Genomic DNA, 27,107 nt, shown 5'->3' with positions numbered 1-27,107 from the left:
ACATGCAGGTTTGATTTATGAGCAGCACTCAGATTGTGAGAGGGAGTGGAAAAGCCTCCAATTAGGGGATCTCTTCTTTTTCCACTTCTTCTGCTGTCATCTATCAAGGCTTAATGAACTGCTGATTGTTCCTCAGCGAACAAGCCTCAATAATGTTACCATAGATGAGCAGCAGGATCTAGGCTACACTCTGTGGACTGCATGTGTAGATATTCTCCCTCAGACATATTTAATCTGCCCGGCCAGGGGTCTGGCAGACTGCTCTGCCTTTCATGTTGAAAGCTAAAGCAGTGATACACATCTGCTCTCTCTGTTCGTCTCTTTTCATCAACTGGACCTGAATAAGGGGACAGATGAACTATTCTCTTTTAACTTATTTGAGTTGCTGTTGTCTCTGACAGTGTGAGCCTGGTTTTCATTGGCCATGCTGGCAGCCTCAAAGAACCTCTACGGACGGTTTAAACTTTATCTTCAAAGCCTGAAGAACTAATCAGTGTTTTTCTGAAGCCTTTGGAGATGGATGTTTTGTAGTGTTTTTTTTTTTTTTTTTAATACTTTTTATTAATTTGTGGATCTAACAGAGGACTGTGTTATTTACATCCTATCAGAACGAGCAAAGAGGCGAAAGATGCGCGAGGAGAAGGCCTGGCTGCTGTCGCAAGGAAAAGACCTTCCACCCGAACTTCTCAATCTGGATCCATCTTCTCCCATCAAAAGAACACGAAAGAGCAAAGAATTGTGAGAACCCACTTACTCAATCTTTCTCGTATTAACAGATTCTTGCTAAAGTATTCACACCCCTGGAATATGTTTACATAATGACACTTTAGATTTTGAAAAAACATCAAAAAGTGGTATTTTATTGTTAGGTTAAGGAAAAAGGATACAGGGTTTTCATAATTTAAATCTTTTTATTGAAAATCATGTGGTGTGCATCTGGTGTGTAATCATTCCCTTTTCCCTGTGATAGCCAGAATCACAGTAAAGGAGCACAGCTGTGTTTCTTTTATAAATGGTAAATGGCATGTACTTATATAGCGCCTTTATTCAAGTTAGGAGACTTGACCAAAGCGCTTTACACTACATTCATTCACCCATTCACACACACACTCACACACTGATGGTGGCAAGCTACATTGTAGCCACAGCTGCCCTGGGGCTCACTGACAGAAGCAAGGCTGCCCTGTGTAAATGCAGCTGTTCTTTTTCTGGTCTCAGAAGTTGGCCAGCAAACAACCAGAATCGCAAAAAACTGAAGAACCCAGCAGACGGTTCATGGAGGAAGTTCTGGTTCAGTTTAGAGCAGGTTTTATATATTCTAAGTAATGTTGGGCCTATTTTAGTCAGATATGCAAAACACTGCTGTGGAATGCTAACATGCCATCCTAATGGTGGTCGCAGCATAATGCTTTGGACATGGTTTCTTCAGAAGGGACACAAGAGTGAAGTGGAGGTCTACCAGTCGGCCTCAGCAGATGGCCGCTCACACTGAGCCTGGTTCTGCTGGAGGTTTCTTCCTGTTTTTCTCTCCACTCTCGTTACAAGCATGCTAAGTGTGAGGGATGGCATTTGAGTCAATGAGTCGATGCAATCAGCTGGTTTTCCTCAGATAGAAAACTTTGAACCAATCTGACTGTATGGTCTGGTTGAATTGTCTCTGTTAAGTCCATTGAGATGACATGTGCTGTGAATTGGAGCTATAAAAATAAACTGAATTGAATTGAAACAAGAGCCCAGAACTTTTAGCCAGAACAGTAGCTTTTTAGATCAAGGGTGTCAAACTACAGCCCTCTAAGGACAGCGCCATTTTCATATTCAACATGTTCATAACAACATATTCATGAGTTAGAATGGACCAGGCAAAGTCAAGTTGGAAATGTGGCTTTGATTTAGCACCATCATTTCTGAATGGATGCTCAGACTCCTTTTATCCTTAGCTTTTAAAAGAAAGCTGATTGGTTCTACAAAGTTAAGACCCAGATGGACTATAGCCAAAGGGATGCCACACATTTTAGATTTCCTATTTACAAACAATAAAAAATGAACTTTTCCCTCCACTTTCCAATGATGCATTGCTTTGTGTTACAAGTTACTGAAAGGACTCATTGTAACATCTCCAATATTTGATTTTACAGGTATGAAATTGATGAGGACTACACCGCTCTTTATAAAGGTATGTTCCTAAAGTAATAATCAGATTAGATTAGATCAGATATAACTTTATTGATCTCACAATGAAGAAATTCATTATAATCTACCTCTTTTGCCTTTATGTCAGTCTGTGGTAGAATTTTCATTCAACCTTTAACTCGATCCTACTTTTGTCTTTAAGTGCTTGAGGCCCTGAAAGCTCATAAGGATGCCTGGCCGTTCTTAGAGCCTGTTGATGACTCCTACGCCCCAAACTACCATGAGATTATCCAGGTACGTCGTCTTCATTTAGGAATTAAAATAGATTTACACTGAATATTATATCATATTAATATTGCTAGATAAATTGAATATTTTGACCTGGATGATCTTCCATTCTATCAGACGCCCATGGACCTGTCCACCATTGAGAAGAAGCTCAGTGAGGGGGAATATGTGGCCAAGGAGGAGTTTGTTGCTGATGTGAAGCTCATGTTTGAAAACTGTGTTGAATACAACGGAGAAGACAGCGGTAATTTTTCAGTTACACAAACACCTACATGTTGTTCAATGAAATGCATCAGAATCTGTTGCTGTGAGAAAGGAGTGTGAAGATGTTTCTCAGGGGAGGATTGTTGGTTCGAGCGCTTCAGAAAGAGGGGACGGACATGGTGCTGTGTTGGTGCCGTGGCCAGGGCAGCCTTGACAGTGATTAATGGGGAGTGATTGAGTTGCATTTCAGTGCTCAAGGGAACCCGGGCCCAGCAGTGCCAGAGGAACATTCCAGGCCCTAAGCGCCCTGTCTGGAGCCATCCATCCAGCTGAATGCTCTCCCCAGGGATGGACGGGGGAGGAGAGATGTAGCAGGGCCTGGGGCGGGGGTGAGCAGCAGGAGGAAAAGAAGCTAGAGGCTGGAGAGACGGGGGGTCAGCCGAAGCCCTCTGACCTGGTCATTTGGATAGGATGAGGCTGAGTCCTCTGAATCTGTGATACTCACCTCAATTTACACAGTTTATGAGGAATCGACTCTGTTGGATGAAAGGATTTACCCTTTTTCAAGTTCCTTCTGTTTTTTCTTTCGTTACACTATATTTTTTTCAAGTCATCAAACTAATTTCAGTATCGGATAAATAAAAATGATTAAATACCAATGATGATTTAATTAATTTGGGAAAAAATGTTCCCCACAAAAATGTAAGCGTTTGTAGAAAGTATTTGGCCCCTTGATTAATTGCAGACCCAGTTGTGATTACTGCCAGGGCTGTTGAATCATGAAATCACCCACATCAAAACCCTTCAGACAACATGAAGTAGGTTAAAAGGAACAGAAATTACTACAAAGTTACTACTAAATGAAACATTACAGAAATCAGTTTGTTACCTTAAACTCAGTAATACCTGGATTCTGCAGCATTCAGAGCTTACCAGTAGATTGGGCCCAATCATCTCCTGCACCTCTACCAAATGCTACATGTTCATGATAGAATACAGCAATATAGGCCAAGCTGTCATCCTGAAAGTGTTTACTTAGTCCTTTTTGAGCCAGAAAATAATATTTTCACCTTGCACAATCAGCAGATAGAGCATTCACATATGCGTCGCCATCTGCTGGTAGTACCTACTCACTTCCATCTGAGTAAAAACCCACCCTCGTGTTTTGTTCAGAGTACTACTCATTTCTTATCTCTCCTGACAACCTAACAACTATGTTTTTTGCGCTTTACAAATGCTGTTTCTTTTTTTCACACCTCTGCCGATCTGCTCCATAGTTTCCTTATTACTGCATGCACGCAGCATATTGTACCTCCTGTGATCTTGTTATGGTAAAGAGACAATTAACACTTAAGTTTACTAACTAATGGAGCAAAAAGAAATTGTGAAACAGAAATAACATATATTAAGCCACCAGAGCAGCAAGCCCTTTTATAAAGAGTAAAGTAGTGGTGCGTGACTTTGCCTTTTCAATAACTAAAATAACCCATATGGGAGTTTTGGAATGGCCTAGTCAAAGCCAGGATGGAAAACACTCCAATGTGGCTGATTTAAAACAACTTAGCAAAGTGAGTGATGATGAAGATTCAGCCCCAGTTACCAGAGACTCTACAAGTAAAGGGAATCGGGTCAATATTTTTAAAGCAATCGATTGGTTTTGAGAAATTAGTTCCTTTGTTGTTTATTAGTTAATTTGCTCCATTGAATATTGGTTATGAATGAAACCTACATTTAAAAACTGCTCTGTTTTAGCTCAAGTTATTTTAGTCTGTTTTTGTGCAGTGTTTCATTTAGACAGCTCTATTAAGTTTAGCCTGCAGCAGTTCATAAGTGCTTGCTGTTTGTCTCCAGAATACACCACCATGGCAGAGTCTCTGGAACGCTGCTTTAACCGAGCCCTGCTCAAACACTTCCCATCAGAGGACGCCGACACAGACGAGGAGTTCCACATCAGTCGCGAAGACAAAGAGCGGAAGGACAAGAAACGGAACCGCAACAGTAAACATTCAGGACCGGAAAGTTTGATCAAGGCTACAGAGCAGGTCCAGCGTAAGAGAAACCCTCAGGGTAAGGGCAGCACGCCGCCAGAGCCAGAAGACAGCAGGCTGACCCGACCACAGCTTCCTCCTCGCTGGACTAATGGGCCTGCTCATCCTCACAATCTGCCTCCACACCAGCAGCACATGTTCCACCCAGGACAGGTAATCCCAGGAACTTTTTTTCACTTTTACATGGCATCTTTAGCTATATTCTTTACAATATAACAAAAAACAAAAATGTTTCTCTGTTTTCGTCAGTTGCGTCCTCCAGCTGGACCTCATGACCCACAGATGTTCACTCAAAGAATAGCAATGGATCCTCGCTTTGGATACCCCGTCCACATCCCGAGACACGGAGATCCAAACCTCAGCCGCTACCCTCACAGCTTCGCTATGCAGGTAACCTCTTAAAAATTAAGGTTTAACTGTGCCTATTGAGTGGAAAATATTTAGGCAATACCTGAGAAATATCTGTGCCTTGCTGCCAGTAAACCACAGAGATGTACAGAGAAACCAGTTAACTACAAAAATCATTTCATTAAATCTAGAGTCGCATGGCTGATGGGCATCACATGAGGTATCCGATGGGACCAGATCCTAACGGAGGGCCTCAACAACAGCGCTCTTACATTGGTCCGACTCACGGTCCGTCTTTGGGCCCCCGCCCCATGGCCCTTCAGCCCGGACCTCCACCTGAAGCCAGCATGTATCCATCCCACCAGCGTCCAGAGGGCCACACCTTACATCCAATGGCCAACAGGTTTCCTGGGCCAGATGCACCTGCTCAGCACACCTACCCAGGCATGAGGTCTCCTGGCATGGGGCCTTCAAACATGTGGCCTGGTATGAACCGCCCTGGACAGGACCGACTGAATGGCATGCGGATGCAGGACCCTAACATGGCAAACCAACGCAGCTTCAGTTATGGTGGAATCCCCCCACCGATGGGACATAAGCCGTGGCCAGAAGCTGCCGGTTACCCCCAGCATCCTCCCAACGCTCCACATCAAATGTCTGCAAGCTCCCTGGGGCCCCTGTCTTCACAGCCCACCATGCCTCAGCCAGACTCAACTGGCAGGACTCACTTGTCTTCCATGCTGGAAAGCCCAGAGATGCTGGCCTTGCAGCAGCTGTCAGCCTCTTCTGGACCCCCTGCTGGCATCCCTCATCAGCACACAGGCAACTTTCAGCAGCCAGGGGCCCCATCAGGATTTGGCAGCAACCCAGCCCACCCCACCAAACAACCCCCCACTTCCCTTGAGGTTCAGCTGCTGCGTCCTGCAGGAGACAAAGGGGTAGAGAGCCAGCCCTCCCAACAGACAGACGTGGATCTCAAAGGTAGACCTGGACTTTTTCTTTTTCACTATCTTACAGGAGTATGAGAGCATCACAGGACTCAAAGTAAAAATTTGTGGTCCTCAGCACAGCCCAAAAAATGGGAAACTGCTTTTCCCAATTTGACGTAATTATCCTTCCCAGTAGGCAGCTGATTAAATATTCATCACTTCAGTTCATTTTTACAGTGCCTGAGTTATTCCTATAAGGGATGTGAATACATCAGATCAGCACTGAAGACGTACAAATAAGATTTTAGAGATGATCTAAACATCCTTAAAGTACTTTAAATTAATCACATTAAAAATCACAAGTGAAATTATTATGATTATTATTATTATTATTATTTGGGATTTTAATCGATTGACCAACTCAAGGTGGTGAGACAGTGTGAACTGAGTCTCTTTGTTTAATCAACCAGATTCACTCTGATGCTCTCAAATAAAATCAAGTCCCAACTAATAACTCAGTCAGGGTGTTCAAGGAGATAAGCATCCAATTGGCCCAAAGTGCACCACACAGATCACACAAATCTGGTCTTTATGGAAGAGTGATACACAGAAAGCCATTAATTGAAGAAAACCACAAGTCCTGTTTGCAGTTTGTCAACAAATCATGTTGGAGACGCAACATGCAAGGTTCTCTAAAATAGTATGGAGGTACGTTTTGCGGAGCATTTTGCAAAGTCATCTTAATCAATGAAAACTGTTTCACATCCACCACTACTCCTCCGCACGTCACTGTCCACATATGTCCTCTCCATCCTTCACCGTCAAAATATGGAACAGTAATTTCTTTTTGCTCCGCTCCAGTCCGGCCAGATCAAGATCTGCAATTGCATTTGCTCCAAACAGAAAAAAGAATGTCGAGAAGACCCGGTTTTTCAAATTAAAATATAGTAAAGACAGACCGGTAACTACAAATTAGAGCATAAGTCTTATATATATCCCTAAAAACTAAGATAGTTTAAATAAATTATTGGATGCAGATTATTGGTACTTCAACATACCAGGAAGCAGATTTCTGATCTCGATCAAAAAAAAAAATGTTTTCCTTGGGGGGTTTAAAGTTTAATCAAATCCAGACACAACAACTTCCAAGAGTGCATCTCAAAACTTCAAATGAAAGTTCTTATCGTAGGCATGGATGAAGAGATGCTGACTTTGGAAGTAGAGAACAAACCAATTTTCTATGTTCCTAATTATCCCTATTACAAAGACCCACGACAAAAAGAAACTGTGGGGGCAGAAACGTGCAATTCATGCTGATGGTGCGTTTTAATTTTCTCATATTAAATTAAGTGTTAATTTCCATAAGTTTTGCTACTGTGAATTTAATAATAGTATCGCCCATGCTCTCCTCGAGCTCCGAGGAGTTCGGAGCGAAGCAAGATGGGAGGAACAGCGGAGGCTGTAGGCTTTGCTTTGTGCAGGCGGTCTGGAGCGGAGCAGGGCGGTCACGAAGGATGTGGGATTTCTGTGTCAGACTGAATTTTAAGTATTTTGCAAAGAACGATGCACAAAATGTTTGATCTAAGTTGGTAGAAAAATAAAGCTAGAAAACAACTGGAAGAGGAGAGAGAAGATGGTTCTGCAAAGTCTCTTCTCAATAAACATCATTTACACTAAATCCCAGTAAAATAGGCAAAAGTTCAACGAGTCCAAATACTTTTTATGTCATCTATTGGGTTGTTTTTGGATTTACTGAAATCGGTTATTGTCTGCTCTGTGTTCTTAGATATTCTGTTTGACTCACATTGTTTAGCTAACCTAATCTAATTCCTGTTTGTAAACAGGTACAATGGCTGAGAACAAAACGGATTCACACATCTCTAATGAAGCTGCATCACAAAGAAATGTCTCTGCGATAAACCCAGACCCCCGTACCACTTTGAGCCCAACAGGACATTGCGGTTCATCTCAGGAAATTCCTCCTGGACCAGAGCCAACAATTTCATCTGAGAGTTCCAGGCAGGAGGTTCTTGGACAGCGTCTCAATCAGACCACCCCACCTTTAACCCACATCACCGCTGCTACAACCAGCTCCACCGAGACTGTCGCACAAATGCACCCAGAGCATGCACTGAGCAGTCCACAGCACAACGTACAGCCACTGCATGTTTCTGGATCTCTGACTTCCTCTCTGCACACATCAGAGAAGCAGGAACACACTCACCAGCAAAGTGAAGAAAAACAAAACGCCTCCAAACCACAGATAAGCCTCACTCAAAGTCACATTGAGAGCTCTGCCCAGCCTCCCATCTCAGAGCAACACAGCTCATCTGCACCTTCTCATCACACCCCCCACACAGGCTCTCCACAGTTTTCCACACAGAACCCCCCCATGCATGGGATCTCGCAGACAACTGGTGAGACAGTGCAGCCTGCCCCTCTCCCCTCTTTGCCCCCCAGCCATCCTGCCACCTTATTACCCGCCCAGCCCTTCCCAGCAGAACACAGAGATCAAAGAGCCAGCAGGCCGGACAGAGAGGGTGCTGCCATTTCCCCACAACATGCCATGATGTCCCCCGGACCACCAACCAGTATTTATAAACAGCAGGCTTTCAGCCCAAATCACACTCGGACCCAGTCCATGGTGGGTAACGGGGGTGTGGAGGTTCAAAGAGCGCCACCCACCAGTTATAGTCCAGCAGGGCCTCCTCACCCCCAAAGTCAACTCAATGGAGCTATGGGCCATTATAGTACAGGAAGCTCTCTACATCCACACTACAACCAGACCAATGTGAATAAGCCTCCATCTGTCCTCCACCAGTACCACAGTCAGCCCATAAACACCCTGCACAGCACCGCCCCCCACCCTGCATACCAGCAGCAGGGAGGGAACCCCTACTACCAGATACCTACACAGCAGCACCCACAGGCTCTCAGAAATATGTACCCGCCCCATCAGTACCCGCAGCAGGGATACTATAACCAGCCCCTCAGCAGAGGGGGTTACCCTCCCAAGGACTGGCACCAGTCTCCCTACCGGCCTCAGCAGCCAATCTCAGCCAACGCCTACCTCCCTGTAGGCAGCGCAAGATCGAACGGTCATTACAAAGAGAGCAGCATGTCACCGCTGGGATCTGATGCCTCCATCGGTGCTGGCTTGCTATCCCCTGGTCCTGTGCCTGATGTAGGGCCGCTGTCTGCAGGCTCAGAGGAAGGGAGCACTGAGAGCAGAGAGCAGGCTGGTCCAGGTAGCAGCAGCCAGACAAAGCAGGCTCAGAACGAGAACTCTGACCCACCGGAAAGCCCGAAAGAAATCCTTGACCTCGACAGCCACAACGCAGCGGCCCGCCATCGAGGCGCACCGCCGCTTCAGCTGCATCGTCCTACGCACATAAGCTCAGGGTTTACGTATGATCATCGAGCCCTGCATCCAGGGATGCAACAAGGCGGCATTCCTCCACCTCACATGATGTCTCAGGGTCACGGAATTGGAGACGGGACACAAAATCCTGACCAGCGGTACCCAGATTCACGCTACGCTGGGCAAAGACCTCACCCACATCTGATGGAAGCTCTGCAGCGGCCCCAGCAGTTGCCCTACTCCCCCGGTCAGACGCGCATGGCCATGTACAGACACCCCAGAGCTGGAGGGCACTTTCAGGGCATGATGGTTCAGCAGAGAGGCCTAGGACCAGAGCGCTTCCCACACCCTGGGTAGTTTGGTTTATTTATTTTTGGATATTTTTAAGTCATTTAAAGTATATTAGTGTTATCTAATAGATTCAAAACGTAAAAAGAAGAGATTAACAATAACTGCAGATGTACATGACAAACAATCCTACCTGTATTTAGTCACTGTTGGGTCGTTCTTAAAGACAAACTGCCTTTTCTAGGAATGGTAGCTGGAGAATAAAGAGTCCTGTTTAATATAAAGTTGTGTGTTTCTGCAGTTAATAATACAGCTTTGGAGCAACATGTGAAAATTGCACCAAACATGCTGCTGAGGTAACTAATAAAAGTGTAAACTCATTTCAGACAACAGATGATGGCGGCTCCTGGAGGTCCTGGAAGTAAACAAGGATTGTGAAATCTCAGAGTGAGTATAAAAGTTATTTTATTTATGAAACTTTTTTTAAAATTTAGTTTGACTGGATCTTTTTTCCTCCTCTTGCTGATATAGACACCCCAAAAATTTTGGAAATCCTTAACGTCAGTCCAGTACTGCCCGGGTGGATGCAGCCATTTCCTTTTTCCCCAGACAGAATGAAAATGACCCACAGATGGATATGAAGCAACCATCCAGCTGGTACAAAGAACCGAATAAAAATGTGAAATAGTTTTGAGCCATGAGGATCAATCTTCTTCTCCCTCGGCTCATTGTGGCCGAGAAGACTAAACCGAAGGGTTTCTCTTGTCTGGATGAAGCATGCAGCAGATGCAGTTTCCTCCCAAAGCCTTGAGACTTTTAAGGGAATCCTTCTAACCACTAGGTCAACCTGTCCAGCACAGGGGACGTTGCCTTCAGGAACACTGGATGGCTCTCTTCCACATGATCAGCCGCAGCATGGACGGAAGTCTAGCTTCTCAACAGAGCTACTGATTTGGACTGTGGTTGTCACATGTAACTCAGGTGTAGAAGAGGAGGTCCTGTGAGGAGCGGCTGACTCACAGAACCCCTCCAGATGCCTTCATCCTCTTTGTGAATGTATGAGTAAATGTTTAGAGCAGAAATGCATCACCGTAGCTGCAGATGTAAGGACATGCTAGCTGATTACTCCACCCACTGTCTATTGTCTATTTCTACCACAACTCCCAAAAACATTTCTCAACTTGAGTAATTAAGAGAAAAATATGCATCTTTCAAAGCTGCCTTCATTATTAAGAATGTCTTGAAAGGGCCTGGAAGCAATGGTGCAATTAGTATCTCTCTGATGCACTATGAAGTCCAAATCTGAGTGGCCTTTCTTAGTCATCTATCAGTCCCATTCTCACCCCAGAAATAAAAAAAGGAAAAAAAAAAGAAAAAAACAGTCAAATATATATTCATCAGAGTCCTATACTACTGAGGTCCACCCTCCCTGCTGTTACATTGCACATAAATGAAACCAACCCTAAAACTAATTTCAGTTTTTAACTGCTCCTTCATGGCCCTGCTGAGCTCCAGGTGGTTTCTCCTTATTGTTCTTCCTCCTACTGTTAATAGTAAAGTTCTCCTCAGGGTGTACAGATTTGGAAAACGGGTATTTTTATAAATCATTTGAGGAAGGAGCAGCACACCTGAAGTGAGACAGAAGCTTTGGTTTTAGTGTCTGTTTATTGTCGTGAGCACACAGCCTGCCTGCTTTAAATCTGTCTGCTCTGTGTATTTCCACTGAGAATGTGTTTTAGTTGAATCTACTTCTTATTCTACTTATTATAATTCATTTTGCATTACAGACATAATTTTAGCTTTTCATCTCATTTTCCCTGTTATGGATGACGTGCTGCAGTTTAGTCTTTCCTTTAAGAGCCCTCTTAGTGCAGTTTAGTATTGAACTGAATCTACCTCATCTAGCTGCTGAGTGCTATCCTATAGGAGTCCGTCCACCTTCACTCCTCCCTCCTCAGACTCCCAGTTGTTTTAGTCGCCTTTAGATAACAAGGTAAACCTGGCCTGGAAATCCATTGTCCAATCCATCGTGGAAAATGTAATTACGCATAGTTTGGTTGGAGGAGTAGGTGGACAAGTTCTGCTCTGTTTGTAATTAACTGGTTCGAGTTTGGGCTATAGTAACCCACATAGTTTGAGTAACTGTCATTAATTTGAGTTGTTTTGATGCAATGTCAGGAGACACTGGAGAGTTTTCTAAACGAGTTATCGTCAGTGACTTATAAAAGTAATTAACAGCAAACATCAAATGAGGTAGCGCTCATCCCTGCTGTGTGACATCTGAAGGACAGTGCTGTTTTTAAACAGGTTGTGATGTCACCTTTGTTCGTGTGTGTCTGACTGTACTGGTGCACATACCAGTTAACTGGAACCGATTCTTCCTTCTTCTCTTCTGTAATTTCTCTGCACTAGTAACTAAAAAATGTAGACGTGGTTAAATGTGAATCATATTTATTTGCTCTTTTAAGAATTTTTGTAAATTGTTTTTGGACTTGTTTTAATATAAAGTTTCCCTTGATATTTTTTAAACTGTTGTCCTTTACCTCTGTTGCGTGGTGTCTTTGGGAAAAAGGGAAAATGTCTTTGGTTTTAAAATGACGTTTACATGTTCCTGTTTGACCAACATGGATTATTCTGGGAATGGATTGGAATATTTTCTATACTGCCTTAGAAATAAATAACGTTTCTCAGCTCCGAGTGTGTCTTATTTTAATGAAACTTTTGGGAAAGGTTTAGACCGAATGTCCACAGCCTGATCTCCTGTCAGCAGGACTCTGCCTGCATTCTGAACGATCCTCCAAAGCTCACCACGAGTTAAAAATTGTTTTATTCAGGCAAAAGTTGGAAAAACTGAAAACAAAAAAATATGAACCAATTCAGCATGCAATGAAGATGCTAATGAAGACACTCATGAGGAGTGTTGTTTAAACACTACAAACAGGAAAAACAAGATGTTAACAGAAGAGGGAACTATTTAGGATCAAAATTATACCTCAAGTTATAGGGTTGCTTAGTAATGTTGCAACCTCATTTAGATGTGTTTTATTTGATAGATCAGAAAAAATGTGTGCATTTATGATATGCAGAAGGAATCATGTTTCACAGTGCAGATCATTTGTTTAGAATGATCTGCACTAGTAGTTTTCTGCAGTACATACGTGCTTTGCATGTAGGTAAACAAGTTGGGGCATTATTACAGGTGCATGCAAAAAATTTTTTTTTCTGCATTCACGTAACCATAGAATTATTAGCGTTGGTCATCGCAGAATTTTTTTTATTTATTTAACAAAATGCATTTAAATATTCAGCTGTCCTTATGAAAATACTGTATTGTTGATACGCGTTGATAGCATTTTATCAGATTCAAGTTAGATCTTCCTGTATAGATGTTTGAATCTATAATGAAATGTATTTTTTTCAAAACATCATAAAAACCCTCAAAAGAACCTTTTTCTTTCCGTGTTTACATCTTTAGAACAACCAATCAAAGACCGAACAACATCCTCTATCAGCCAATCGCATGACAGGAGGCGGGGCTTCGTTGCCTAGCAGTCAATGTTCCGGGTGAACTTAAGCCCCCTGTGTTCTGTTAAGTAGAGCCCGCTGTCCTGTGATCAGCAGTAAGTATCGCAGCCTGTTTATTAGTGTGACAACCCTACCAGAAAGCCCTCCGCGGTGAAACTCTTCGCTCTTCGTTAGGGGCTCCCACCCCCCACCCCCACCACACAGCTGAGTTGTTTACCAAACGTCAAGCCGCTTTGCTTTGTTCTTCTACCTGCTGTCTGATCAACGCTGCACCACCACCAACACTCAGGTATGTAACATTTCTTCTCCGTGTGCTCAAATAGTGACTTCCAAAGGCTCCACTTTTATGATTACATTTTTTCTTGCTTTTCTCTAATATTTAGATTAATGGCTGATCTCCTTTTAAACTGAATAGTTTCTATTCGGAAGCAGGTTGAGACAGCTGCTGAGGAAGCTGGCTTCTCTTCTCAGCTTTATTTTTGCCTCTGGTGATACAGAGGGACCTGTTTTCAGTTCTGCAAAACAGCATCGCTTCTCCTTCAGTCCCTCAGGGCTCTATACCCATCACACCATCAAAGCCTGATCTACCTTCAGCTGCTGACATGACCTGATCTGTGAAAAAAAACAAAAAAACTAATATTTCTCAATTTACTTAAAATAAGATGTAAAATATGAAGAACATTCATTTTATTTAGTTTTCAAAAAAGAGAAATGTATGTATGTGGGTGTGTATCTGTTTAGCCATCAGAGTGAGGACCATTTTTTTCTTCCAATTTCACCATCAGATTGAGGACCAGTTGTTGCTAATGGTTAGGTTTAGGGCTAAAATGTCAGTGGGTTAGGGTGAGGTATGCATTGGTAATGATGAGGTTTGGGGTTAGTTTTAGTGATAGGGCATAGAAAGGTTTGAAAATGACTGAAAATCAATGGGAACACATGGTCAACTCACTACGATAGCAGAACGTGTGTGTGTGTGTGTGTGTATATGAGATTTTTGAAAAGTGGATTAATAATTTGAGGAAATTAATGCTGCTTATTTCCAGTCCCATAACAGAAAACAATAATAATAATAATAATAATAATAAAAAGGACACTTCAAAACATGAGTTGGTTCTGTATCATTTTTAGCCATAATTATTATGGGGGAGCTTTTGAGCAAGGAACAAAGAGCTCACTTGCAGACCCCCAGAGTGTCAAAACAGATAACTTTTTGAATTCAAAGTATTCATGTAATCCCTTTACACGCTGCTGTGTGTAACTTTACTTTATTACTATTACTATTTTTGCTCTTATTTAGTTGTTTTTCATTTATTATTATTATATTTGTTTAAACCCAGGCTGATTGTTCACTGAAAATTGTACTTATTTCTTTTGTATGTTATAAAGAATGTTCTAAAAAAGTAAAAGAATAAAAAAAAAAAAATACATAACTTTTTAAGTGAAACAGTAGAATTATAAACCTTTAATTAAGCACATCTGCTCAGTGTAAGCATTTTTATATAAGAAAGTTTATACCAAGGTCTGTGTATTTGTTTTAGTTTGTAGTAGTGTTGGCTCTTGCTATTGGATCTATTTTATTTTTCAGATGATGGCAGTCCATCTACAGCGCCCCCTTGCAGCTATGTGTTGCCTGTTTCTGTACTGCCTGATTGGGGTACTGTCAAGTCCGGACCCCAGACTGAGAGAGGCTCTCATAGAGCTTGAGGCCTCCATGCAGACAGGAGGTCAGATGGTGCTGACGGATGCCGAGCAGCGGCTGGATGCTCTTCTATTGAAATTGAAGCAGGAGGAAATGTCCAGAGAGGATTTTCCTCCAGCCATGCATTTCTTCAGAGCCAAACATCTCATCCAGACCAGTCCCATTTTCAGGCTGTTGCAGAAGATGCCTAAAGGTAAAATTAAAAAACACATAGCTGCATGTTCTAATGGTTAAAGGTTTGACTGATGGAGTTCTTTTAATTATACATAGAAATTCTATGTATAAAAACTATTTCAAATGCTTCTAATATTAGTTGGATTCCCAGAATGACTCAAATGTTTGACATTTGAATTATTTCACTAACCACTATAATTCCACTCTGCCAGGTGGAGCTCTTCATGTCCACGACGTCTCCATGGTGGACGTAGAGTGGCTGGTGAAGAACGTCACCTACCGGCCGCACTGCTACATGTGCAGCACAGACAACATGTCTGTCAGGTTTATCTTCTCGTCTCAGTCGCCCAAACCTCTGGCTCGTTGCTCTCCCTGGGTCCTGCTGGAGAACCTTCGCGCTAAGATAGTCAACACAACAGATCTAGACAACAGGTGACCCCTGCTTTTAACAAGTGGATATTAAGCAAAAGAATCAGTATTTAAAGGTGATCGCTACTAATTTAGCTCCTCTCGGCCAGACTGTATGTGGGGCACTCTTGCTTACCTGTTCTCATTCATAGACTTAGAAAAACTTTGTCATCTTGTATACACAGAGTGTATACAAAACAAAAAATTTGATGCATACAGCTTTTCAAGAGTAAAATGAAAATTACCATTTATAAAGTGCAGCAGTGATCGGAATTTAAACAGTGTAAAGTCACAGTGCAAAAGGGATTGATATGGAAAGGTTCGGTTCAGTGCAATTAAGTAAATGAATAAATGTGGTGCAAAATGCAGTAGAACATTGAGTTATGTTCTATTTAAAGGGATTAGGAAAAAAATCTGCCATGTTGGTAGTGCAAATGTGACGTTTACAAGTGTGATGCAGAGTCTTGATTAGAGTTTTATCAGTGAGCTGAGTTATTTTCCACGTCCGGTAATGCTAAAGCTTACCAAAGCAAACATTTAACTTGGAAGTTTTGAAGAAAAGCAACAACCTCTGAAGCCGCTTTCCTTTTTGAATTTGGCAGCAAAACTCAAAAGCGTGACTAATATTCACTCTCATTTTACCTTTTTTTCATTTTTTGGCTTGAATGTGAGGAGAGTAACGCAGAGAAGGAGCCATTTTTATAGAGCTATCACAGAGCTGTTGGGATCTGGAAACAACTGAGCACAATCTGTCATGCCTTGAACCTAAAATTCCTATTAGGCAGAATACTTTCAAATGTCAATATTTATGTTTTGGACCCTTCAAAAATTTATAAACAAGTATTTATAGACTAACTATTTTTGTTTTTAATACAATTTATGCATTTATTCGACATCACTCTAAATATTCTGTGGATGTATTTTTTTTTATTATGTTTTTGATTAAAAAAAAATAAAAGCTAGAATCCTTAATAAAATAAATAATTTTTGAAAGCATCTAGAAGCTGGATTATGCTAGAATAGCTGTACCATTAGATGCTGCAGAATTATTGGCACCCCAGGTAAGGATGTTGGAAAAACTTAAAAAACAGATTTTTATTTCTTCTAAGAAGAAGAAGGATAATTTGAAGTCTCTGAAACCATTGCTTTGTTAATTTGTGTCGTTTCCTGCTGAAAGACCAAAATGGGGACCAGTTTCATATAATGTCCAGAGGCGACCAGCCATTATTCAAAACAGGCCAACAACATGACAGGTCCTCCGCCGTGCTAAACATGAAGCATGAGGTTAATTTCCTTATACTTGACTGTTTGTTGCACATTTTTTCCTGAAGAATTTGGTTCATTCTGGTAGAATTTAGGAAAATCTACACCTCTATATTTATGATTACAAGATAGAGAATTCTTTTTAACCGGCACAAAGATACTGGGTGATGGTTTGCCTAGACACTTAGAAACCACTAGGTGTCACTTTCCTTTTATTGCCTCCTTTGAGCACATGGAGCTTTTCTTTTCAGTATCAACGCTGAGAAACTAGGGTGCATGTGCGGCTTGTGACTCCACGCTCGCCTTGTTCTAGCCAGATGATTTGGTTAATTATTGTTTTCGCTGCAGATCTGGGAAAGGGGAGGGAGGGGTTACCTTATGACTCTCATGCCCTTTCTATTTAGAAATAAATTGGATAAAATTGGATAAAAGAAGTGGTCATCTGTGTCACGCTATGTTCCAATCCCAGGGAAACAGAATTTCATGGATTCTTGACTAAATGGTCCTGAACACTGATCAATCAACAGTAAGTTTTAAATAAAAATGCTAGTTAGTTATTACGAAAGCACAATTAGGGGTTCTGCTGTTGGTTGGCACAAAATCTAAAATAAAAAAAATATATATATATATTATTTTCTGAATTAATAAGCCAGAAAAAAATCTTTCTATTAAATTCAAAGATTAATTGTATTTCTTTCACCGTTATTTATATAGTTTGATGTCCATGCTTTAATACTTTGAATAAGCTGCTGCTGTAATTTAGATATTAGTAAAAGATAAACAGAGGGAATCCCTTTTCCATTTAAGGACTGAATTTATTGTTCTATTAATGCATGCTGAGATTTATAGACAGGAAAGCTGTCCAGCTTTAATTGAAATTTAATGAACAAATATGAAAGCCTTTTACTTTTAGCTTTAAACTAATTACACTTTTACTACTTCTGAATCACTCCTTTGGACATTTAATACTTTAAAAGCTCCATGCATTAAAATGTTGTAAATAAACCAACATAAAAATTATGCCCAAGTCCAAATGGGCCTTATTTCTCCTTATCTTTATCATCTTCAGCATCAGGGGCAACCTGAGCCTCTTCACTGACCGGGATCCGGAGGCAGTCTACCCCAGTCAGGACGTGGTTTGGGATCGGTTCGAGCAGGCCTTCCAAGCCGTGTGGGGTCTGGTCACTTATGCTCCAGTATTCAGAGATTATTTCTACCAGGGCCTCACCCAGTTCTACACTGACAACGTCATGTATCTGGAACTGCGTGCTATGCTCCCAGAGGTACGGTATTAAAAGCTCTCCCCTGGATGTGGTCCTATTTGTCTCAGATCCGCCCAGTTCATATGATGTTACAGCAAACATTGGTGCACAGGTGTATGAACTGGATGGCAGCACACATAACAAAGCATGGACCATGAAGACCTACCAGGACATTACCAAGCAGTTTGTGTCGACGCACCCAGACTTCTTTGGAGCGAGAATCATTTTTACACATCAAAGGTGAAGTGTCTGGTCTGTTATCTCCTGAGTCAGCACCAAGTGCTGAAACATTTAGAGAACATTTAAGATTTTTTTTAACTGCTGATCTTTTTTGTTTTGTTTTTTAGGCGAGCAAATATATCGGCAGTAGCTGAAGCTGTGAAAGAGGCAATGCAGCTAAAGAAAGACTTTCCTGATTTCCTGGCTGGCTTTGACCTGGTGAGATCCTGCAACCATAACCGTCAGTTCAGCGAAATATGGTTTAGGTTTTTGTTCTCTTTGTAAAGCTTTAAACTCTGGGTCTGCTTTATCAGGTGGGTCGGGAAGACCGAGGCAAACCCCTGTGGTACTTTAGAGATGCTTTGTCACTCCCTGCAAAGAAAGGCGTCCAGCTTCCTTACTTTTTCCATGCTGGAGAGACGGGTGAGTTTATCCAACCGTAGGCTAGTTGTAAAGGTAGCATCACAAGATTCACAAGATATTTGAGATTCATAAAAAACAAGTGAACTACAACAAAACAGCTTTGTGACTTTTATAACTTAAACTTATTGTTTTCCTTTATTTTGATGAAATGTAAAGATATGTTTTCGCTGCTGAATATTTATCTGGGAAGTAGCTTCACTATTAATTATTGATTATTACCCAAAGATAGAAACAAGACAGATTCTCCTGCAGGATGTTCTGGAAGAGGGGGAAAAAATTACAATCCCATCTATTACAGGAAGTCATCTTGAGAAAAGCAAGCCAGCCCCAGATTATCACCCAACCATCACCTTGTCTGATGGACTGATTTTCGGTTTCATAGATGCTGTTAGTTCGAGAGCAGATCTAACAGGCCCTATAACCATTCTAAAAGGCTCACCTCCATCTCATCACAGCACAGATTATTTTCTCTTGATTCTTTTGGATCCTCCAGATGTTTTATGGTGAAAGAGGGATGAGCCTCTACATTCTTTTGGGTCAGCAGTGGTTCTGGTCTTGGAACTCTTCCATGGAGGAGAGTTCTTTCTGATCATTGGATCATGACCTCTGACCTTAGCCGAGGCAGAGATCTTTTTCATTTTGTTGTGGGTTTGTTCTGGGTTTCTCTTTGATCTCTTGAAGTAACGTTTGGGAGGGTTCTCCACTGCTGCATTTTTCTGCAGTCGATCACAGTTCTCACTCTATCAAAGCCTTAAGGGCTGGTTATGCTCCTGCAGCAGTGTTTCGCAATGAGCTTGTTGCAGATATTTTTGATTTATTCCCAAGCGTGGTCTATGTAGTTCTATGCGCTATGTTATTCCACGCCACAACGCATGAGGGACAATCATGAACTAGCTGTGGGTCTAGATACGGCCGAGAAAGTGGGGGCAAGTTTGTGGGACAGCAGAGGGACATGAGGGGCGAAAAAGAGCGGGGTTCCAGGTGGAAAAAAGGTCCCAGCGTTCTTGCGCACCTCGCTCTTCTAGCTGGTCCAACTTCACGAGTCATTTTCCACAATGGCGGTCATACAAACAACACAAGCTGGTATGGTACCAAACAGGAAATACGCATAGTGTAGAGCGCCCAGGTCACCTACAGTGTAGGTCACCTACATTTTTGGAGAGGTGCAGCAAAGTGTCTGTGGAGGGGGCGGGGGCACATTTACGTTCCCTGCGACACACGCAGAAGACCTGGTTTATGAGTTTAAACCTGGCTTTAGAAATATATTTATAACCCTTTGTTTTTCTACTTAAAAAAAATTATTTAAAGATAATGTATTGATTTTTAAGTTGTTTCTGTTTAAATGTTTATCTGCTGGTCCGATTGTTTAAAAAAAAAAAAAAGAAATCACAGCAAATTCCTGATTTAACAAGAGGGGAGTTCTGTTTTTTAGAAAGTCTATTTGGTTCGGACATTTTTTTCCTCTTAATTAATATAATCTTCATATTAACTCAGGGTCTTTATTAAAAATCACAGCAAACACAAGTTATTTCAGAATTTAACTGGAATCTTTTTTTTTTTAAAGCATTTCTATTGCGTGTCTGTTGTGTTTTGTTGTGTGCAGATCTTGAGGGCACTGAGGTGGATCAGAACCTCTTAGATGCTCTGCTCCTGAACACATCTCGTATCGGCCATGGATTTGCTCTGCTGCGGCATCCAGTGGCCAAAGATTTATCCAGGAAGAGAGGGGTGGCGGTGGAGGTCTGCCCCATCTCTAACCAGGTACACTGACCACTGCTGCTGCATTTCTCACAGAATCCTCTGAAACTGCTAAACTACTACAGGTGCATCTCATTAAAGCATCGTGACCGCAGGTATTATTCATTATATTACCTTACAGGGTAATATAATGAATGTTATGCTTATGGCTCAAATAAAAAAAAAAGTTGGTAGAGAAATTATAATTTTGCATCAAACCATTTAAACATATCATAAACTCACATCCTGCATAATGCTAGAGAAGATGACTGACTTGACAAGTTTTTGACAGTCAGTCATTGACCTCCCTACATTAGGAGGCTAAGCTACAAAAGGATTTTATAGAGTGGAAGGGGGGTGGGGGGTGGGGATTGGGAGCAGAAAAAACGGGAACAAGCACTGGAGGAGTTGCAATTGTTGAAGCAACTCCGGTAAAAAATCAGGATAAAAAAACTCAGCCTGATCCAGAGCATGGGCTACAACTGTCCTAGAAAGAAGCCGGTTCTGAACCAAAGAGGATTTTGGTCCAGTCTCTTCTGGTTATAACAGGAATGATGCTGTTAAAGTTTGCATTTTTTATTTATTTTTTAAGTAAAGTCTGGACAGACAATTGGAATAATCCAATCTTATTTCCCAGCAGGTCTTAACACCAGTCCACCCTGTCATAAATCCCATTACCTGCTCTAATGAATATGGTGTTGCTGTGAACCATCCAAAGAACGATGGATGAAGATGATCTGTTGCTCTGCTATTAAAGCAACCTGGCTTTCTGAAAATCTCAATAAAAAACAGAGGAGACTCTCCCCTCAATGTAGTGATGCAGGAATTTATCCATATGGAGCCCAGATTCAGAACTATGACAAAATACTTTACAGAACCTGTAGAAACCTTCCATTAAAAACCTGATTTATTTTAATTTAACTGTAAGCGTCAAATCATCAAAATGAAATAGAATGGATTCTTGCATAATTAGTCTATATAAGGCCCAGCTTTTAGTTTCAGTTACTAAAGTAAATTAGATTTATGGCTAAAATATTAGAAATAATGCCCATCAGAAAGCTATTTGTGTTAAATGGTTGCTGTTTTAGCTGTTGTTTCATGTCTGTCATCACATCTCCAATTATTTTTCAGGTCAGTAACATTAAATTAATGCTTTAAGCTTTATGTTTGTGACTCTGATACTACATTTTATCAGCTGGGAGCCAAAATCAAGAGAAGAAAACCTTATATCTATGAGCGGGTGTCAGTCTCTGACAAATGGAAACTTTCAGTGCTTCTGTAATTTACTGATGTCCAACTGTATTTTAGGTTTTAAAGCTTGTGAATGATTTACGGAACCATCCAGCTGCTGCTCTCATGTTGGAAAATCACCCACTGGTCATCAGCTCTGATGACCCAGCCATGTTCGGGGCTTCTGGTCTTTCTTACGACTTCTATGAAGCCTTTGTGGGCTTCGGGGGCATAAAGTCCCACATCGGCTCCCTTAAAGAGCTGGCCATGAACTCCATCAGGTGAGGCTTTGCCAGGATGCGGGTAAAGCTCGGTGCTTTGGGTCATGACTTGCTCTGAACCTTTTTCCATCTGTGTTTCAGGTACAGTTCTTTGTCTCGAGAACAACAGAAAGAGGCGCTGCTTCTGTGGCAGAGGAGATGGAACACGTTTGTGACTGAAAATGAGTTTCTGAAAATCAACTAGAACTTTTTTCTGACCTTCATACCCGTTTCAACTGTCCCACTAAAGCAGGTCCTCTTTGAGCTGCTTCCTGTCTGACCTAATATGGGCACAGACCAGGACTTCCTCTTCTTTATTGTAGAAGAAGAGAAGAAGAACGAGGAGGATTAGGTCTGATCAAATATAAGCAGATTTTTCAAATATAAGCTGATTTTTCATGAATATGCGGAAAGGAAGTGGAATAGATGCTCAGCTTACACATCATTTCATGATTAATCTGGTTTTATCTTCTTAATGGAAACTTTTTTTTTTCTTTTTTCAGAATGGTTTACAGGGATTTGGTTTTAAAATCTTTATTTTATGTGTTGTTTGTGTCAAAGAAAAAACCTTCATAAGGTTTGTATGTAGATGTGATCTGTTTGTTTTCTAACATTTGCACATTTAATCCTGACTAAATTGACTGAGATGAATCCATTCAGCGTTTATTGAAACACTTTAAACAGCTGCAGCAGCAACCTGTTGGTCATAGAGCTGCTCCTTTGTGTCCATCAACACCTTCGGGTTCAGTTTTATAGTTTATGATTTAAACTGAAAACAGCAGGAGTTGGATTAGGATTACAGTAGGACTCTGATGATGTGACTTCTGATAGGGGCAGAATGCTTTAGTTGTGTGTCAGGTTTTTGTTTTACCATTTTGAACTATTTTAGTAATTTATGTGATCAGATTATCACATAAATTAAATATTAAAACTATTATTATTATTATTATTAATGCAGGTAAAAATCTGTGAAAAATCAGCTTATAATATTAAATGGCTGGCAAACTGTAAACAGTTCTCTAGTGTTTAAATGTTTAAAGCAGACAAAAAGAGAAATATTTTTTGCAATGGCTCCGTTTATTTTTTTTCGCTCCTCTTGCAGCAGAACTGTTGGTTTTCTCCTGGCAGTGATTCCCCATCATCTGCTGCAGGTGTTGAAATTGGAGAAGAAGCTGTCTTCAATGTTTCCTCTTTTAAGATCTGGCTGCCTTTAAATGAGACAAGTTAAAATCAGTCTGAGGAGTGAGGAGACTTTAACAGCGGGTTCCTCTATGACGCTACTGACCGTTGTTTTTGGGTTTGTGCCAGCTGAACATTAAAGCTGTCCAGGTGTCTCCTCAGCTGCTTGTTCATCCTTGCTTGCTGCCACTCCATCAGCAGAGCTTTACGGGCCGAATCCAGTCGGATATTATTGTAGAAGTCCTCCTCTCGCTTCTTCTCCAACTCTAACCTCTAGAGGACCAGATCCATCTGCAGATGAGCTACTTTTTTATCTGGACTGGTGTTTCTCTGGTTGTTAGTCTTACCTTCTTCTCCTCGATTTGGCCTTGCTGGAACTGAGTGACCTGCTGCAGGGTCTCAGGCTGAGGTCTCCTGTCATCACTGGGACAAAGGCCAAGTACCCCCACAGCGGTTGGGACACAGTCTTCATCACGCCGCTGCCTTTCCTCATTACCTTTTTCCTCAAGCTTGTTTAAAAAAAAAAAAAGAAAAAAAAAAGCTAAATAAAGTATTGATAAGGCTTGATTCTTTCCCACTCTGCCTCAGCTGTAGATTTTAAAATATTGCATCCAATGATTTAATTTCAATTACAATCGCACCAAACAGGGAAAAAAACTTTGAGAAGATTCGGTTTGTCAAAATAAAATATGGTAATGATAAATCGATAACTACAAATTAGAGCATAATTCTTATATATTCACAAACACTAAGTTTGTTTAATTAAATGATTGGATGCAAACTATCGGTACTTCCACATACCAGGAAGCAGATTTCTCATCTTCATCAAAATATCTATTTTATACAGAGGCTTAAAAGTTTAATCAAATCCAGTCAAAACTTCCAAGAGCGCATCTCACAACTTCAAAACAAACTTCTTATCGCAGGAATGGATGTAGAGATGCTGAGTTTGGAAGTAGAGAACAAAACATAGTTCATACAAACCAATATTGTATGATCCTAGTTATCCCTATTATATAAATTCACAACAAAAAGACAATATTTGGGCAGAAACAACATATGCTGGACGCTGATTGGGATTTTTTTTTTAATATGTCATTAAATTAAGCATGAATTTCCATATGTTTTGCTCCTATCAATTTGATAATAATATAGCGTATGCTCCCCTCGAGCTCCGAGGAAGACTTTTATATATATATAATTCGGCTCTGTGGACATCATTAAAAAACCTGGTGGCTGTAATTTATCTACACCTCGCTTATTCTGCCAAACTTTGATATTTTTAAAGCCACATAACCTTCATGTGTGTAATCATATAACTGAAGGGCTGACCTAAATGAACAGATATCTTACCTTGCCTAGGTTGTAGGTTGTAATGGCAATGCTGTCTGCTTTTCTCTTCTCCATCTCAAGGTTCTGGAGTTTTAGAGCTTCTTTATCCATTTCTACTCTCCTCTGGTCATGGTTCAGCTCTAAAGTCCAGAATGAAGGACAGAAGCATAAACTATCAGTGAACTCAGGATTGTGTCCTTTAAGCACAGCAGCTGCCCTACCTTCAAGCTTTTGCTGCTGCCTGTCCTCCTCCTGCTCCTCCTGCTGCTGGATGAGCCAGGCTCTGAGCTGCTCCCTCTGTCTCTGCTGTCGGTTCTTTTGCTCTGGGTCCTCGCCTACAAAGTTGGCCAGAACCATCTGAGATGTAGCGTCTGGGTCGTTCAAATCAAACCCACATCTATTCGAAGGCTGCTGGTTCTGGTGCCAGAAGGTGGCCATTGCCTTCTCCATCTTGCGCTTCTCCTTGTCTTGTCTTCTCTGGATCAGGCAAGCAGTTTTGTTGTATTGTTGCATGGCAGCATCTGTTTAGAAACGACATATACCGTTCACCAGGATGCACCATTTATGAAAGCACTTATTAATGAATGTTATATAAGGTTATTTTGAGCTAGTCAGGCTCTTTGCTATAGGCTTATTCTGAATAAACTCACCATAGGCATTTTGTTCTCCTTTGGCTGCTTCCTCTTGTCTCTTCTTCTCTTGCATTTGCATATCTAAGGCGTCTTTATCCACCTGGAACCGGACCAGAACTTTTAGGAGTGATTTCTGCTCTATATGCATATATATATCTATAGATATATATATATCTCTATATATATATATATAATGGATGTAGAACTGACCAATCCTTTCTCTCCTCCCTGTGACCATATCTGCAGCACTGTCTCTGGTCATCTACAATTTTGGGGAGTCGCACCAGAGTGTCTGCGTAAGGGGTGGGGAGCATATCTACATTAACTGTGACACACAAGCAGACGACCTGGTTTCTGAGCACAAACCATGCTTAACTCTTTGTGCTCTCTTTCCTCCTCTGACAGATCAAATTCCTCGGAACTCGTCTGCCTGGCTGTACGGGCCTACCTGTGGAGCTAATTAACATTCTTTGCTTCTTTCTGTATCTCTGCTTCTGTCTCCTTGAACCCCAGTCGGCCTCAGCAGGTGGCCTCTCACACTGGGCCTGGTTCTGTTGGAGGTTTTTTCCTGTTCAAAGGGAGTTTTCCTCTTCACTTTCGCTGCAAGCATGCTTGGTGTTAGGGATTGAAACTTGGTCATTAGAAGTCAGATTAATGTTTACTGTTTGATGTTTCACAGATTTTAAAGTTATTTTTATATATAAACAATGTTTCTTACCAGCAGTTTGGTTTAAGTACATCATGTTTTATTTGGTTCAGCACATGTAGTGCTGTATATGACCAGTAGGGGGAGCCCTGGAACTTTCTCCTCAGCCAATACATGCTGAGAATGTGAAATGTATATGAAATCTCCATAAGAGGAACAAATTAATAATGATGAAGCTGAGAATTTTACCTCTACATTCAAACTTAACTATAATATCCTAAGATACAGTTTGAAATAGTGTGTTTAGTATTATCCTTGACAAACTCTTCATTGTCCATCCAGAGCCTAGATTACAAAATACTATATTATAGTCTCCTACTCAATTTAGGAAAAGGAACAGTTTTCATCCTAATCCTTAAAAAATCCTTAAACAACTATAGATTTATTTTTCAGAGTTTTGAAGCTTCCTTATTTAGTTTGTAACAAAGTACTGAAAGTGAACCATGCTTTTCTACTTTTTATAACAGCACATGGATTCCAGAGGAACTTTGCTTTGGATATCACCATACTTGTGCTACACAGAAGCTTCCTTATATGCTGATTTGGTAATCTCTTGTCAATTAAATTGATTCAGACAACTTTTAGAACAAGTGTCTTTGCAAACCTTTCATATAAATACAAAATGTAATTTCATTAATACTATTGTTCCAAAAGAAATGCCTTACTACTGAGGTAAACTTTGTACCTCAGGAAGTTTTCTCAGCTGAAAAGGGCACAATTATTCTCAAATAATTCTGCAACAAAGGTTATACCTTTATCAATCCAACTTTTATTATAAAAGCTTTGTTGTTGGTAGTAATATGACATTATTCCAAAATTGTTCTTTATGCGGGGAGAATTAGTGTGCATAACAAGTGAGTAAGGCTTGATGATAAAACTTTGAAAGCTTAGATACAATAAAGTAATTTAATCCTCCTACAATGTTAAACATGGTGTGTGGAAGATAATCCCATGATCCTAGACATATAAAAAAACAAAACAGTGACGTCACACCTGATACATATTGCCCAGTAGAGACTCACCCCCATCGTCCTGAGCTTGTCATTAAAAATCCTCTCCTTTCTCTCCATCTCTCTCTTGCGGCGCCTCTCCACACTCTCTCTGGCGACGCGCTCCGAAATCAACTCGCCGTTAAACATTTTTACTCGTGTGAAAAACCGCTTCTTCGATCACTTCTCTTCTCCGCCGGCAACTTTTTGTATCAAAGTGGTTGCTAGGTAACCATTGTGCTCGGGTTCTTCCGTTAATTTCCGGTAAAATAAACGGAAAAACAGTAAACGGTAAAATAAAATAATAATTATTGAATATTAATTTCACTTGCTCATTGGAACATATATACATATATATATACATATATATATACATATATATATATACATATATATATACATATATATATATACATATATATATACATATATATATATACATATATATATACATATATATATATACATATATA

The 27,107-nt window shown here is 40.9% G+C and overlaps 3 protein-coding genes across 9 annotated transcripts in view; 2 read left to right on the top strand and 1 right to left on the bottom strand.

Moving 5' to 3' along the window:
• Nucleotides 1–10,967, top strand: part of cecr2 (cat eye syndrome chromosome region, candidate 2) — a 52,378-nt gene extending 41,411 nt beyond the window's left edge. For 2 of the 3 annotated variants that reach the window (XM_015395349.1, XM_015395351.1), the window contains 10 exons: nucleotides 609–738; nucleotides 2,136–2,173; nucleotides 2,333–2,424; nucleotides 2,536–2,662; nucleotides 4,474–4,823; nucleotides 4,920–5,060; nucleotides 5,210–5,999; nucleotides 7,792–9,661; nucleotides 9,983–10,043; nucleotides 10,122–10,967. In XM_015395349.1, coding sequence (XP_015250835.1) covers nucleotides 609–738; nucleotides 2,136–2,173; nucleotides 2,333–2,424; nucleotides 2,536–2,662; nucleotides 4,474–4,823; nucleotides 4,920–5,060; nucleotides 5,210–5,999; nucleotides 7,792–9,661; nucleotides 9,983–10,034 — 3,590 coding nt within the window. In that variant the 3' untranslated portion in view covers nucleotides 10,035–10,043; nucleotides 10,122–10,967. The remainder of the gene's footprint in view (nucleotides 1–608; nucleotides 739–2,135; nucleotides 2,174–2,332; nucleotides 2,425–2,535; nucleotides 2,663–4,473; nucleotides 4,824–4,919; nucleotides 5,061–5,209; nucleotides 6,000–7,791; nucleotides 9,662–9,982; nucleotides 10,044–10,121) is intronic. The other variant, XM_015395350.1, reaches the window with a different exon arrangement.
• A 2,193-nt stretch (nucleotides 10,968–13,160) lies between these two features.
• On the top strand, nucleotides 13,161–23,466 carry cecr1 (cat eye syndrome chromosome region, candidate 1). Of its 2 annotated transcripts, none has more exons than XM_015395362.1 (10): nucleotides 13,161–13,400; nucleotides 14,703–15,013; nucleotides 15,207–15,426; nucleotides 17,735–17,948; nucleotides 18,040–18,167; nucleotides 18,275–18,365; nucleotides 18,461–18,569; nucleotides 20,173–20,330; nucleotides 21,615–21,817; nucleotides 21,899–23,466. In XM_015395362.1, the coding sequence occupies exons 2-10, from the start codon at nucleotides 14,707–14,709 to the stop codon at nucleotides 21,999–22,001; spliced, it is 1,533 nt and encodes a 510-aa protein (XP_015250848.1). In that variant the 5' UTR covers nucleotides 13,161–13,400; nucleotides 14,703–14,706; the 3' UTR covers nucleotides 22,002–23,466. The 2 variants fall into 2 exon arrangements, with proteins under 2 accessions (XP_015250848.1, XP_015250847.1); XM_015395361.1 differs by having other exon boundaries at nucleotides 13,161–13,410; nucleotides 14,707–15,013.
• Nucleotides 22,868–26,894, bottom strand: LOC107097969 (RIB43A-like with coiled-coils protein 2). 4 transcript variants are annotated; one of them, XM_015395366.1, is made up of 7 exons: nucleotides 26,668–26,784; nucleotides 24,958–25,039; nucleotides 24,529–24,828; nucleotides 24,329–24,447; nucleotides 23,323–23,484; nucleotides 23,082–23,248; nucleotides 22,868–23,004 (listed from the first exon to the last, which is right to left on the bottom strand). In XM_015395366.1, exons 1-7 carry the CDS (start codon nucleotides 26,782–26,784, stop codon nucleotides 22,935–22,937), a joined length of 1,017 nt encoding a protein of 338 aa, XP_015250852.1. In that variant the 3' UTR covers nucleotides 22,868–22,934. The 4 variants fall into 4 exon arrangements, with proteins under 4 accessions (XP_015250852.1, XP_015250850.1, XP_015250851.1 ...); XM_015395364.1 differs by having other exon boundaries at nucleotides 24,329–24,828; nucleotides 26,668–26,894; XM_015395365.1 differs by lacking the exon at nucleotides 26,668–26,784 and having other exon boundaries at nucleotides 24,958–26,371.
• Between the last annotated feature and the right edge of the window lie 213 nt (nucleotides 26,895–27,107).

Source organism: Cyprinodon variegatus, unplaced genomic scaffold (genome assembly GCF_000732505.1).
Source record: "Cyprinodon variegatus isolate N-32 unplaced genomic scaffold, C_variegatus-1.0 Scaffold737, whole genome shotgun sequence".
NCBI classification, from domain to species: Eukaryota; Metazoa; Chordata; class Actinopteri; order Cyprinodontiformes; family Cyprinodontidae; genus Cyprinodon; species Cyprinodon variegatus.
Note: the sequence above shows the minus strand (reverse complement) of the source record. Positions and strands in the feature narration are given on the sequence as shown.